General features: G+C 39.6%; 2 protein-coding genes across 3 annotated transcripts in view; one reads left to right on the top strand and one right to left on the bottom strand.

The window, feature by feature from the left end:
* LOC118017712 (olfactory receptor 1J2) overlaps positions 1-7429 on the top strand; it is a 12149-nt gene extending 4720 nt beyond the window's left edge. The window contains exons 2-3 of the mRNA XM_035015869.1: positions 5313-5327; positions 6435-7429. Of these exons, the coding sequence (XP_034871760.1) occupies positions 5313-5327; positions 6435-7356 (937 nt within the window). The 3' untranslated portion in view covers positions 7357-7429. The remainder of the gene's footprint in view (positions 1-5312; positions 5328-6434) is intronic.
* LOC118017723 (olfactory receptor 1L8-like) overlaps positions 1-13521 on the bottom strand; it is a 224418-nt gene that overhangs the window by 81523 nt on the left and 129374 nt on the right. The gene's annotated exons all lie outside the window — the stretch shown is intronic.

Genomic DNA, 13521 nt, shown 5'->3' with positions numbered 1-13521 from the left:
CAACCCACAGAATGGGAGAAGATATTTGCAAATGATACTACAGATAAAGGGCTGGTATCCAAGATCTATAAGGAACTTCTCAAACTCAACACCCAAAAAACAAATAATCAAGTCAAAAAGTGGGCAGAAGACATGAACAGACACTTCTCTGAAGAAGACATACAAATGGCTAACAGAGACATGAAAAAATGTTCATCATCATTAGCCATCAGGGAAATCCAAATCAAAACCACACTGAGATACCACCTTACACCAGTTAGAATGGCAAAAATGGACAGGGCAAGAAACAACAAATGTTGGAGAGGTTGTGGAGAAAGGGGAACCCTCTTACACTGTTGGTGGGAATGCAAGTTGGTACAGCCACTTTGGAAAACAGTGTGGAGGTGCCTCAAAAATTTAAAAATAGAGCTACCCTATGACCCAGCAATTGCACTCCTGGGTATTTACCCCAAAGACACAGATGTAGTGAAAAGAAGGGCCATATGCACCCCAATGTTCATAGCAGCAATGTCCGCAATAGCCAAACTGTGGAAAGAGCTGAGATGCCCTTCAACAGATGAATGGATAAAGAAGATGTGGTCCATATATACAATGGAATATTACTCAGCCATCAGAAAAGATGAATACCCAACTTTTACATCAACGTGGATGGGACTGGAGGAGATTATGCTCAGTGAAATAAGTCAAGCAGAGAAAGTCAATTATATGGTTTCACTTATTTGTGGAACGTAAGGAATAGCATGGAGGACATTAGGAGAAGGAAGGGAAAAATGGGCAGGGGGAATTGGAAGGAGAGATGAACCATGAGAGACTATGGACCTGAGAAACAAACAGGGTTTTAGAGGGGAAGGGGGAGGGGGGATTGGTTAGCCCTGTGATGGGTATTAAGGAGGGCACGTACTGCATGGAGCACTGGGTGTTATATGAAAACAATGGATCATGGATCACCACATCAAAAACTAATGATGTATTGTATGGTGACTAACATAACATAATAAAATTTTTAAAAAATAAAAAAAATAAAAAATTAATGATGTACTATACAGTGGCTAACTGAACATAATAAAAAAAAGAAACACTTAAAAGATAAACATTTTTTAAGGACTCGTTGAACACTACATCAAAAACTAATGATGGCTAACTGAACATAATAATAAAAAAGAGTAAAATGTTAAAAAAAAGATTGATTTATTTATTTATTTTAGAGAGAGAGCATGTGTGAGTGTTGGGGAGAGAATCCTCAAGCAGACTCCCTGCTGAGTGGGGAGCCTGATGCAGGGCTGGATCCCAGGACCCTGAGATCATGACCTGAACCGAAATCCAGAGTCAGCCACTTAACCAGCTGAGGCACCTTAAAGGATAAACATTTTTAGGAAATGCTGCAAGATGTATGGAAATTAAGGATGGTTAAACATCTTGATAAAATTTGGGGTTTTTTTAAGTCTTAAACTAAAGGAAAAATGAGAAAGCATATCTACTATAAATCAGAATTAAAATTCCTACAAATCATTATCAAAAGACAATTAACCCAATAAAAATGGGCAGACTCTTCATAAAAAGAAGATACAAGAATGGGCCAATAAGCACAAGAAAATATGCTCAGCATCATTAAGGATTGGGGAAATGTGAAATAAAAGCACAATGAGCTACCACTTGATACACTTAGGATGGCAAAAATGGGAACTCTAAGATTTTTTTTCTACACACACACACACACACACATATAATTTCACATGATTAACTAAGATTAGAACTTTCTGTTCCTTTAAAATAGCTAGAAACATAGAGAAGCATTTAATGTTCAGCTAGCCAACTGAGAATTTCCCAGATTGAAACCTCAACACTAAATCACTCCATCTATAACTTTTCTGCCTTCCCTATAAAAATCAAAGCAAAACCACTCAAGTGAGACATTTTAATTTTCAGATATTGGTTGTTCTCCTTATAGAAATTAGCCTGAATGAAATTGACCTTTTTATTTGTTCAGCTCTTATTTTTCTGTTATTATTTAAATTTCAGTTAGTTAGCATACAACATAGTGATTCAACACTTTCAAACAACACTTGGTGCTTATCACAACAAGTGGACTACTTAGTCCCCATCAACTATTTGACCCATCCCCCTAACCACCTCCCCTCTGGAAAAGATCAGTATATTCCCTACAGTTAAGAGTCTGTTACTTCGTTTGCCTCTTTTTTTCCCTTTGCTTGTTTGTTTTGCTTCTTAAATTCCACATATGAGTGAAATCAGGTGATATTTGTCTTTCTCTGACCCACTTATTTCACTTAGTATACTACTCTCTAGCTTCATCCTTGTTTTTGCAAATGGCAAGATTTCATTCTTGTTTATGGCTGAGTAATATACCACTGTGTGTGTGTGTGTGTGTGTGTGTATGTACAACATCTTCTTTATCCATTCATCAGTGGACAGATACTTGGGCTGCATCCATAATTTGGATTTTGTAGATAATGCTGCTATAAACATTAGGGTGTATGTACCCTTTGGTTTAGCGTTTTTGTATCCTTTGGGTAAATATATAGTAGTACAATTGCTATGGAGGTTCTCTAAAAAGTTAAAAATAGAACTCGAAGATTTCTATTGTGAGAGAACATTGTTTTCTGACTTACTTACCTGAGAAAATCAAAGTCCAGAGAGGATAAGTGAACTTCCCAAAGTCACAGAGCAGTTCATTTAGAGTTTGAGGACTTGGCAACAGACGAAGGTGTTTCCCACAGTGAATACTTCATCTGGGAATACTGGTGTTCCCAGATGTCTCTGCAACTTCCAGCAGGGAGCTCTGGGTATTGCTCCAAAAACTGCAGGTAGATAGCTTCTTTTTTTCTGGGTTTCTAGTCAGTTTGGCTGACTCAGGATCTAGGATGGCCTGCTCTCATTTCTCCATCCTTGGAGTAGATGAGGGTTCCATGTCCCAGGAGTCCCTTATGCCTTAAATATAGAGGAAGATGCTGTCTTTTCATCTGGTCATCAAATATGGTTTCTCCACTCTTGACAAGTGAGAACCCAGAGCAGATGAGTCAAATCTCTACCTTAACGTGAAAAAATGAGACACTCTTTTGGGCCCAACTCAGGACTGAGCGTAAGTCACTGGCCATGCTTTCCCCCTTCCCTGTCAGTCAAGAGAAGCAGAATGGTCCTTTGGAAATTGTTTCAGGAGTCTTGTTTTTGGTATCAGTTGTGGTGCTGAACTTGGACAGATTACAGCAGCTCTTTGAGATTCTGTTTACTCATTCATAAAATTGAGTTGTATAAGATGGCTTAATATCCATTAGTCCTTAAAGGGTGGAGTGGCAGAGTAGCTTTGATCCAGAGGACTATTTCACTGGGTTATGAATTTAACCCTCTAGTACCTGAAACTACATTCCTGAAACCTCTATATATTCCTGAAAGGGACTTGACATGTGGATGGAGCATGTCAGGTCAGACTGACTGTTTTCAAATATGGAAAAGCAAGAGATTTGGGGGAACATTCCTCAACACTCAGAAGGGGCACCTAAGGAACGGATTCAGACCTATGAGAAGATATGTTCCTATTAAATCTGAATTCCAAGCATCAATTTTCTCTGCATTTTTAAATTAAAACCCAACAATATTTAATTCAAATGTAAAATATAAACCACACATTCAGTGCTTGTGAAGATACGCAACCAATTAGACTTACTAATTCAACATTCACAATACTTTTTAAATTTTTCACAATTTTGAATACCCTCAATGTATTAGAATGCATGCTAAAAAAAAAGAATGCATGCCAGGCAACCTAAGATCTTCACACACCTTTTCCATTAACTGTAATTTACTTATAGTGTAAAAGGCAATGCTGGTAGCTAAATGATAACATCATACAATTTTCATCATAGCTTAAGAAGCCATTTTACTGCCCATGCATCCACTATCTTATTCAACAGTACATACGAAGTACATACACAAGAAGAAACAAAATGAAGAAAAATGAGTCCCTGGCACTGAGGGACACACCATCTAATAGGGATGAGCAACTAATTATAAGGCAGTATGTCAAGTGTTCCAGCAAGACCAGAATACAGGGTTGTGGGAGCACAGAGGGTAAAGCAATGAATTCCAAAAGGAGAATGTAAAGTACTGTCCAATGTTGACACCCGAGCTCTTGCCAGGTGGAGAGGGGGAGGAAATATCTAGGAAGATGAAAGGGCTAACTACCAAAGTCACGCAGGCAGGATGAGTGAGCTGACGACCGTGAGCAGTTTCATAGGTGAGACGGGGCGGGGGAGGTGGGGGGAGCATGACGGGGAAGTGTCACTGGACAGAAAGATGGAGACAGACTCAAGAAGGGCTAATTATGTCATGATAAGAAAGAGCCTGGACATTTTTCTGATGGTTAGAAGGAGACCCACAACAGCCTATGACATCAGTTACCCTTCTTCACAGAGGGGGAAACTAAAGTTTGAGAGGTTAAGTGAATTATTCGAAGCCATATTACAATGTTTGATAGAGAAGGTGAGTCAAAATTTTCTGAGTACAAACTAAATTTTTCCCTTTACGCTATGTAACCTAAATACTCTCCTTGGAGACAAATAAATGAGTCTCATGTAGCGGTTTTAAGTATATAGATATAGTGGGGATTCAATTTTGAGAAGTATAGGAAGTGCCCCAGGTGGCTCTGACACCCTCCCACAGCTTGGACCACTAACCATAGTGTTAGACCATCTGTCATAATAAAGTGGAGACCAAAGGACCTATCATTTTCCCAAAAGTCAATTGTTTTAGGTTGTATTAATTTATTTGCCCAGAATATCAGAAGAATTCTGAGAATATTAATTTGTTTTTGTAAATTTTTCCTTTGGAATCAATGGAACTGTTGATGGGCTGTACGCTTCTAGTAAATAATTCGATTCCTGAAGGTTAATTACCTTTGAGCAAGAAAAGCAAAAAGTGGAATAAATGTTCCTTTGTTTCTAATTCTGACTGTAAAGGTGACATGATTAAATGAAAACAATGAATTATATCACTGTACTTCCTGCTATTTGCTAAGCTCTTGAGTCTGGACTTGGTTGCAGTTAGTGGTGAAAGAGGTAGAGATACCAGAAAGAAAAGAGTCTGAGCCTCTCAGAGTAATAATCATGGTCTGAGGCCATTAGCTTTGCCAAGTATAGAAACTGGATCTTATCCAAGCATTGGGTTAAACTGAAATGGACTGACTCACATCAATCACACTCACAAGAGACAGATGCATGAGCCAAGAGCATCAATATCTTCACTTGCCGGGGCGCCTAGGTGGCTCAGTCGTTAAGCATCTGCCAAAGGCCTATTTGCAGGGTCATGATCCCAGAGTCCTGGGATCGAGCCCCGCATTGGGCTCCCTGCTCAGCGGGAAGCCTGCTTCTCCCTCTCCCTCTGCCGCTCCCCCTGCTTGTGTTCCCTCTCTCGCTGTGTCTCTCTCTGTCAAATAAAATCTTTAAAAAAAAAAAAATCTTCACTTGCCATGAGAACTGTACCTGCCAAATTGGGTATTTACATTCTCTAAGGCAAAAGATGTGTGAATTAATTTGGCTGTGATCATCATTTTACAATGTATATGTATATTAAAACATCACACTGTATACCTTGCATATATACAGTTTTATCTGTTAATTTTATCTTGATAAAGTTGGAATGAATGAAAAAATGAATTTATTTATTTTTAAAGATTTTTTTAAACTTATTCATTTGAGAGAGAGAGAGGGGGAGCATGAGTGGGGTGGAGGGGCAGAGAGAGAGGGAGAGAGAGAATCTTGAGCAGGCTCCACACCCAGCGGGAGCCGGACATGGGGCTGGATCCCATGACCCTGAGATCATGACCTGAGTGGAAGTTGAGTCGGAGGCTTAACTGACTGAGCCACCCAGGTGCCCCAAAGAGCTGGAAACTTTAAAAAAGGGACTAAATGGAGTAATTTAATTTTAACAAAAATGGAATTATAAATACATATGTTGTTCTGAATTTTTACCTTAAAAAATCTTAAATTGGTTACATAATTATTTATAATTATTATATATAGTGTTAATTATTTTCATTTCATTTTAATTAATTGTTAAATATAAGTAAAACATTATTTACTTAATTATATTATTCTTCAATGAAAAAAGCTGACGGGATCTGTGCGATCAGAGCACACTTGTTTTTTCACCAGGTACCGCCATGTGTCATGGGGACAGCTGGAGTAGTTTGAAGGAGCCTTGGATAGCTGGTCAGGTGCTGACACCAATCTATAACTTTACAAGAGTTTGATCCAAATGGTCTTTTTTAACACACACAATTATAAATTTGAGCTTTGCCAAAACAAAATTGTCTAAACCACATGAGGTTTCTAATAGGAATATGATATACACAGCATTATTTTACTTTTTTGCTACTTATAATAAAAATTTGTTTCATACAGAATTCCAGACATGGACAGAAGAAATCAGACCAGCATCTATGAATTTCTTCTCACTGGCTTCTCTGAGCAGCCAGAGAAGCAGCCTCTCCTGTTTGGGCTTTTTCTGGGCATGTACCTGGTCACCATCGTGGGGAACCTGCTCATCATCCTGGCCATTGCCTCTGACCTACACCTCCACACCCCCATGTACCTCTTCCTAGCCAACCTGTCCTTTTCTGACATTGGTTTTATCTCCACAATAATTCCCAAGCTGCTAGATAATATTGGCTCAGGAAGTAAATTGATTTCTTATGGTGGGTGTCTGACACAGCTTTATTTCTTTGGCCTATTTGCAGATCTGGACAACTTTCTCCTGGCTGTGATGGCACTTGACCGCTATGTGGCCATCAGCCACCCCCTCCATTATGCCATGACCATGAACTCCCAACGGTGTATCCTGTTGGTGACTGGGTCTTGGGTGGTCACTACCTTCCATGCCCTAGTGCATACCCTCCTGGTGATGAGGCTTTCTTTCTGTGGCCCCAATATCATCCCCCATTTCTTCTGTGATCTGGTTCCACTCCTGAATCTGGCCTGCTCCAGTACTTATGTCAATGAGCTGGTGCTCATCCTTGTGGCAGGAACATTGCTAATTGGACCCTTCACCTGCATCCTTACATCTTACTTTTATATTGCTTTGGCTATTCTAAGAATCAGTTCCACAAAGGGTAAGCAAAGGGCCTTTTCCAACTGCACCTCCCACCTCTCTGTGGTCTCTCTGTTTTATAGCACTGCTATCGGGGTCTATTTATGTCCTCCGTCAACCTCCTCAGGTGGAAAAGACAGAGTCTTCTCAGTAATGTACACAGTGGTCACCCCTATGCTGAATCCCTTCATCTACAGCCTAAGAAACAGGGATATGAAGGGGGCTCTGGGAAAACTACTCAGAAGAAAAACACTCTAACATTCTTTCCTAGGACCTTACAGTCCTGACTCCAGGACTCAGAGCTGGGAGTTGAAATTGGCCTCCTGATAGCCTAACCACTGGAGCTTCCCTGCACTAGAGACTTCTTTTTTCTTAGGTTTATATTTCAAAGTACAGATTGACATCTAAGGATAGATGTCAGTGATAACAGTAATAACAGTGATAACAGTAACCTCAGATCATCTCTGTGAAATGCCCACGCTCTGAGTAGTTTACTACCTACTCTCAAAATGGCTCTTGTTATTTTTACTGGTCTCTAAGCAAAGCCTGTGGGGGGTGGGGGGCTTGTATACATATAAAATGAAAATGAAGGTCCAAATTTTTGTTTAGGTCAAGTTATAACTGAACTATGGAAGATGTCCTTGGCCCAAGAATATAGGATCCATTATGTCTGGTAGCAATAAATACAAAAGAAGTAACCTGACACTTTATATTTAAACAGGCAGTGTTCTATTGAAACATCAGAATGAGGCGTTAGTTTAAGCCCTGGGTTCTAGGGTGGACTTTGTCAGAAATGAACTGGGTGACAGTGGATAATCACTTGATTGTCTCTGAGCCTTGGTTTCCTGAAACATTTATAAAATAAAGTGATTGAATTATGTTAGTCTAACACCCTACATGCATATACCCCAGTTCCAATAATATTTAGTGTTACAGTGACAAGAACTAAAGACTTGAAATCAGAAGTTACAAATCAGAACCAAAAGCCCTCCACTCTCACACTATGTAATTTGGGGAACATTCTTCCATTTTGAGGTCTGGTTTCTTTATCTGTAAAACGGGAAAAACAACTACATAATAAGAGTAATGAATAATAAATAATATATAAGCTTACTTGGGTCACAGTTAGTGCTCCACAAATGTTTATGGAATCTAAATCTTCGGTTCTGTTATTTATCTTAATTTTAGGACTTCCCTCTCTCTGTTGGGACAACCCTCAATCACTCCCTCTCTGGAAGCCCTGTTTCCAGTCTTCTTGTCATTTATGAAGGCTCTTCTAGGTGATTGCTCGCTCTGGTAAATATTTTGGAGGTCTCTGAATATGGAGGTAGAAACCATGTTAAGGAGAATTCTTTTTTTTTTTTTTATTTGAGAGAGAGAGAATGAGAGACAGAGAGCATGAGAGGGAGGAGGGTCAGAGGGAGAAGCAGACTCCCCACCGAGCAGGGAGCCCGATGCGGGACTCAATCCCGGGACTCCAGGATCATGACCTGAGCCGAAAGCAGCCGCTCAACCAACTGAGCCACCCAGGCGCCCCGTTAAGGAGAATTCTTCCAGTGATTATTTAATTCCTCCATATTTGCTCCACGTGGGTCACCAAAGGTTGATTTAATATAGGTGGAAGAGTGTGCTAGTGTTGGGAAGAATATTTCTTCACTCAGCTTGACTTGTACCTCAAAGTGGAGGAGATTCAATTTGTGTAATAACTGCCCTAGTCTGTTCCCTTACTCACTCTGCCCCAGAAAAGAAATTTGGGCACACTCAGCCCAGACCATCCCTGTTTCTTATTGAGGACCAGCCTGTTCACAGGGAGCATATGCTCTGCTATATACCTCCAAGGGCAAATCGGCCACTCATACACACCTGGGAACCCTCCCTATTCCAGCAGTAGTTGCTTCTGGGGTCAGTCAGAAAAACATTTAGGTTCTCACCTCAAGTCATGTCTCCAACCTAGATATCATCAGGAGTAAAGTAGCAATTTGGCCCCCATCTTTTGTTTGCCCTTGTCTTACTCAGTAGTTGATTTAGAACCCAACTGGGAAAGCAGGTGTTGTTTATTGAGATCCCTCAAACACCCCCAACAATCTGAAAAATCATAGCCCCAGCACATATCTAGAGTCTGGGAGAATCTAGAGTAAGTTATTTAACATCTCTGAGTCTCCTGGTACGTAATAATGAGGTAACAATATGTTTTTATAACTTTGAAAAAACAGTAAATAACTGAACAGCTGTAACTGAAGTGCTTATCATGATCCCTGACATGTAGGAGGGACCCAAAAAATAACTGTTCATTTTGTTGTACAGCTGTTGTTTTCATAGCAGCTCTTCTCGTTGTTGTAGGTCTTGTGAGCCTGACCCCTCCCTGCTGAGTAATCGGGCAGCCGATTGAATCATATGCTTTTTAAAGGTTGTAGTTCTTCACATTTACTAAAAAGAAGACATATAGAATTTGGCAGGCATATTTTAGGCCATTTCATTGCCAAATGGCATCCACCATGAAATGAGAGATTTGACGTGTCCTGGCCCAGTGCCCATGTCCCCCCCAGAGGGGGACCTTTACAAGGTGTTTTTAAGCCATAATATTGGAATCTATTTGGGTTCACTTAGAAACAGGTCCTGAGACAAGAGTTTGAATACAAGCAGTTCCTTTGGGAGGCGATCCTAGGAAACACCAGGAGGGAGTGGGGAACCAAGACAGAAAAGGGAAGGTAGGCAATAAAGAGACACTACCACGTGAGTTACCATTGTGCATAACTAGCCCTTACTATTGCTGGGGAACTCTGGAACCAGTGCAGAACAGATACCTCTAAGTTATCCTACCCGAGGGATCTAAGTTATCCCACCCAACTCCCACAGCTGAGACTGCAGGCTGCTCCTAGGGAGCATTAATTCCTCAGCACTTCTTCTCTGCTATGCATGTCTACCTGGAACTCATGGGACTCCCGGGGACACCTCTGGCTGCCAGAAATAGCTCTCAGACGTAGACGGATATGCTGCTATCTGAAAGTATGTGGGGGAAAGTCACATACTTCCTGTCAGTATCATGACAATGATAAGACTTGAGGGTACATGGATGAGGTAACAACAGTGTCTACTACTGTTTACCCCTTGCACCGCTCAGACCCTCTCGCACCCTACGTTAAGTTCACTACACCCTGTCACTGCTCCTTTAAAGTGGTGACTGAGTGCCATTTTTCTTTTAAAAAAAGATAATAGAAGGGTTAGTAGGACAAGCTGTAGTCCCCACTGCTACAGTTTGCCTCAAGATTATAGTTAAAATGTCATCTCCTCCACCAGATCTCCCTTCTACTTGTTCTGTGCTTCTACTGATCTAGGTTGGTTGTCCAATGGTGTCTTTCACGTCTGACTTTAGGTTCTCTGACTCTGCTTTCCATGGCCTTGTTAGCTGTGCTTGGTGCAGTTCTCTGTGGTTGCAGAACATTATTACAATGTTAAAGGTCTTTGTACAATTACTTGACAAAAAAAATCTGTGAATTGGAGTGGATCTAAATTCCAGTAATGCTGGGGGGCCCCCAATTTAAAAAGTTGTTTCTCTTATCTTCCCTGTATAAATTACATCCTCCTAAGCATTTCAAGCAGAGGTCGTGTGGAAAAGACACCCCTGGAAGCCTTAGCTGAGTGTCACAAGCACATGAGCTTTATTACCAATTATGTCATATTGTTTATAGAATTTATCTAACAACAATTCACTCTTAGCGGTGCTCTGATTTCTTCTTCTGTAATATTTATTTTATCACTTTGAAACACTGCACCTGTGCTTTATCATAACTTTGGGTCCTCAGTGAACAATCAGAATCAGGGTTCTCTGCCCACACTACCCATTATAGGTCTAACTCATTACAACCATTCATGAAAGCACCTGCTGGTGTCCCAGTGAATCCCATGAGTTCCAGACATATACCTCCTTGCCCTCATTAATTAGCAGCAATCTTATTTCCTTGTAATAATTTGGATCAACACTGCCATAGTTTGAATGTTTGTGGCTCCCCCAAAATTCCTTCTGCCTAAAATGCTTCTTTTTTTTTCTTTTTTAAATTTTGCTATGTTAGTCACCATACAGTACATCATTAGTTTTTGATGTAGTGTTCCATGATTCATTGTTTGCGAATAACAATAAAACACTTTCTTCTCCTCCTCTTCTCAGATCTCAGCTGAAGCATCATTTCCTCAGGGAGGTTAGGTTAGATCTTTGTGATTCACATTTTCCAAACTCCCTGTGTTTCTCTTTCAATGCACTTATCTCAATGATATTTTAACAAGTAATTGCCTAAGAAACTACTTTACTTATTCTTCCATTCGTTCTACAAATAGGTACTAAGTTCCTATTAGGTGCCTGACACTCGATACTGGGGCTACCATGAAGAACAAAATACACCTTGCCCCTGACTTCATGGAGCTTGTAGTCTAGTGTATAACATCTCTTATGCTTTATTTTAAGTTCTATGAAAGGAGGAGCTCTGTCTTATCCACTACCATATCCCAGAAGATCTAGCTAAATAAAAGAATAAAGAAATCAATATAGAAATTAATGAATAAGTGAGTGAGTTTTATTTGGAATATTTATTTAAATTTTTTTGAAATTTTTAAAAATGTATTTTAATTTCTAATTTTTGTTTTTATGGTTTGATGATTTCTCCCAAGGCAAACCCTACGCATCTACCACCTGTTTAGGAAATAGATCATTGCCAGCTTCCCAGAACCTGCCTTTGTGCCTCTGTCAAATTGCAACTCCCCTCTCCCCCATGAAAGTACCATTATTCTATGTTTTATGTTAATCACTTCTTTGATTTCCCTTTTAATTTTACCACATACACATCTGTGCCCAAACAGTATAATTTAATTTTTCCCATTTAAAATTTTTTTACTGTTTGTTTTTTCCAGCTTTACTGAGATACATGGACCTGTAACACTGTGTAAGTTTAAGGTGTAGAACTTGATGGCTCGGTATACATATATACTGTGGAATGACTACCACGGTAAAGTTAGTTTACACATCCATTATCTCATAGTTACTGTGTGTGTGTGTGTGTGTGTGTGTGTGTGGTGAGAACATTTAAGATCTACGCTCTTAGCAACTTTAAAATATACAACAGTATTGTTAGCTACACTCACCGTGCTGTACATTACATCCCTAGAACTTACTCATCTTAATAACAGTTGAAGGACATACTTTTGACCAAGCTCTCCCCATTCACCCACTTCCTGCCCCAGCCCCTGGAAACCACCATCTACTCTTGGTTTCTATGAGTTTGGCTTTTTTAGATTCCACATATAAACGAGATCATATAGTATTTGTGTTCTCTATCTGACTTTGTTCACTCAGCATAATAGTCTCAAGCTTCATCCATGTTATCACAAATGGAAGGATTTCCTTCTTTTGTATGGCTGAGTAATATTCCATTGGGTGTCTATCACATTTTTTTACCCATTCATCTGTCAGCAGCACTTAGGTTGTTTGCATATCTTGGCTATGGTGACTAATGCTGCAATGAACGTGGGGGTAGCTCATATGGTCACTGGGAGGACTAAATGACACGAAAGCATCTGAGCACTTTAAACAGAAGGCCTGACTCATAGTAAACACTCAACTTATGTAACCTATTTTGATTGCCAACTACGTGCATTCCATGACATCTGTGTCCATGTAAGTTTCAGATGTTTGGGAGCAGACTGACATGAGAGCTGATAAGAATGTTCCATTTCTCTTTCTAGGGAGATGAATGATTTGTGTTCCCAGAATGAAGAGAGCATAAGTAAAAGGGAAAACATCTATTCAAGCTGCATACTGAGAACAGAGAGTTATCAGTCAGATCAAGAAGGAAAACATAACAGAATATTTCTTAAGCACATTATAACCCTTGCAAAGTAATAATAAAAACAGAGCAACCACAGAGAAAAAATGGGGAAGGATTTAGCTGGAAAATTCAAAGAAGGGAAACACTAAAATGGTCAAAAATACAAAAAAATTCCCCCAGCAACTAGGAAAAAAAGTAAAACTGTAATAAAGTATAGTTTCTTTTTCCATCATCAGACTGAGAGATAGAAAAGAGTTTGCAAAAAAAAAAAAAAGAAAAGAGTTTGCAAACAGTGCTGTTAGGACGTGTGGAAAAGGACACTCTTATGTGCTCTTGGATGCTGTATAAATTGACTCCAGTTTTTTGGAGGATAATCTGGTGGTGCCAACTGAAATTAAAAATGCACATATACTTTCATATAGCATTTCCATTTCTAGAAAAAAATATATACACAAAGACATCTGTAAAAAGAATATCCATGTAGCATTGCTTTTGTGATAGCCCCCCAAAAAAGGAGATACATGGCCTGAGGAAGGAATCTCTACAACTTGTAGAACATCCGATAATCATTACTTTTAAAATAACGAGGTAGGTCTGATTGTGACGT

The sequence above is a fragment of the Mirounga leonina genome, unplaced genomic scaffold (genome assembly GCF_011800145.1).
Source record: "Mirounga leonina isolate KUSES-001 unplaced genomic scaffold, KU_Mleo_1.0 Mir_170, whole genome shotgun sequence".
Taxonomy (NCBI): domain Eukaryota; kingdom Metazoa; phylum Chordata; class Mammalia; order Carnivora; family Phocidae; genus Mirounga; species Mirounga leonina.
Note: the sequence above shows the minus strand (reverse complement) of the source record. Positions and strands in the feature narration are given on the sequence as shown.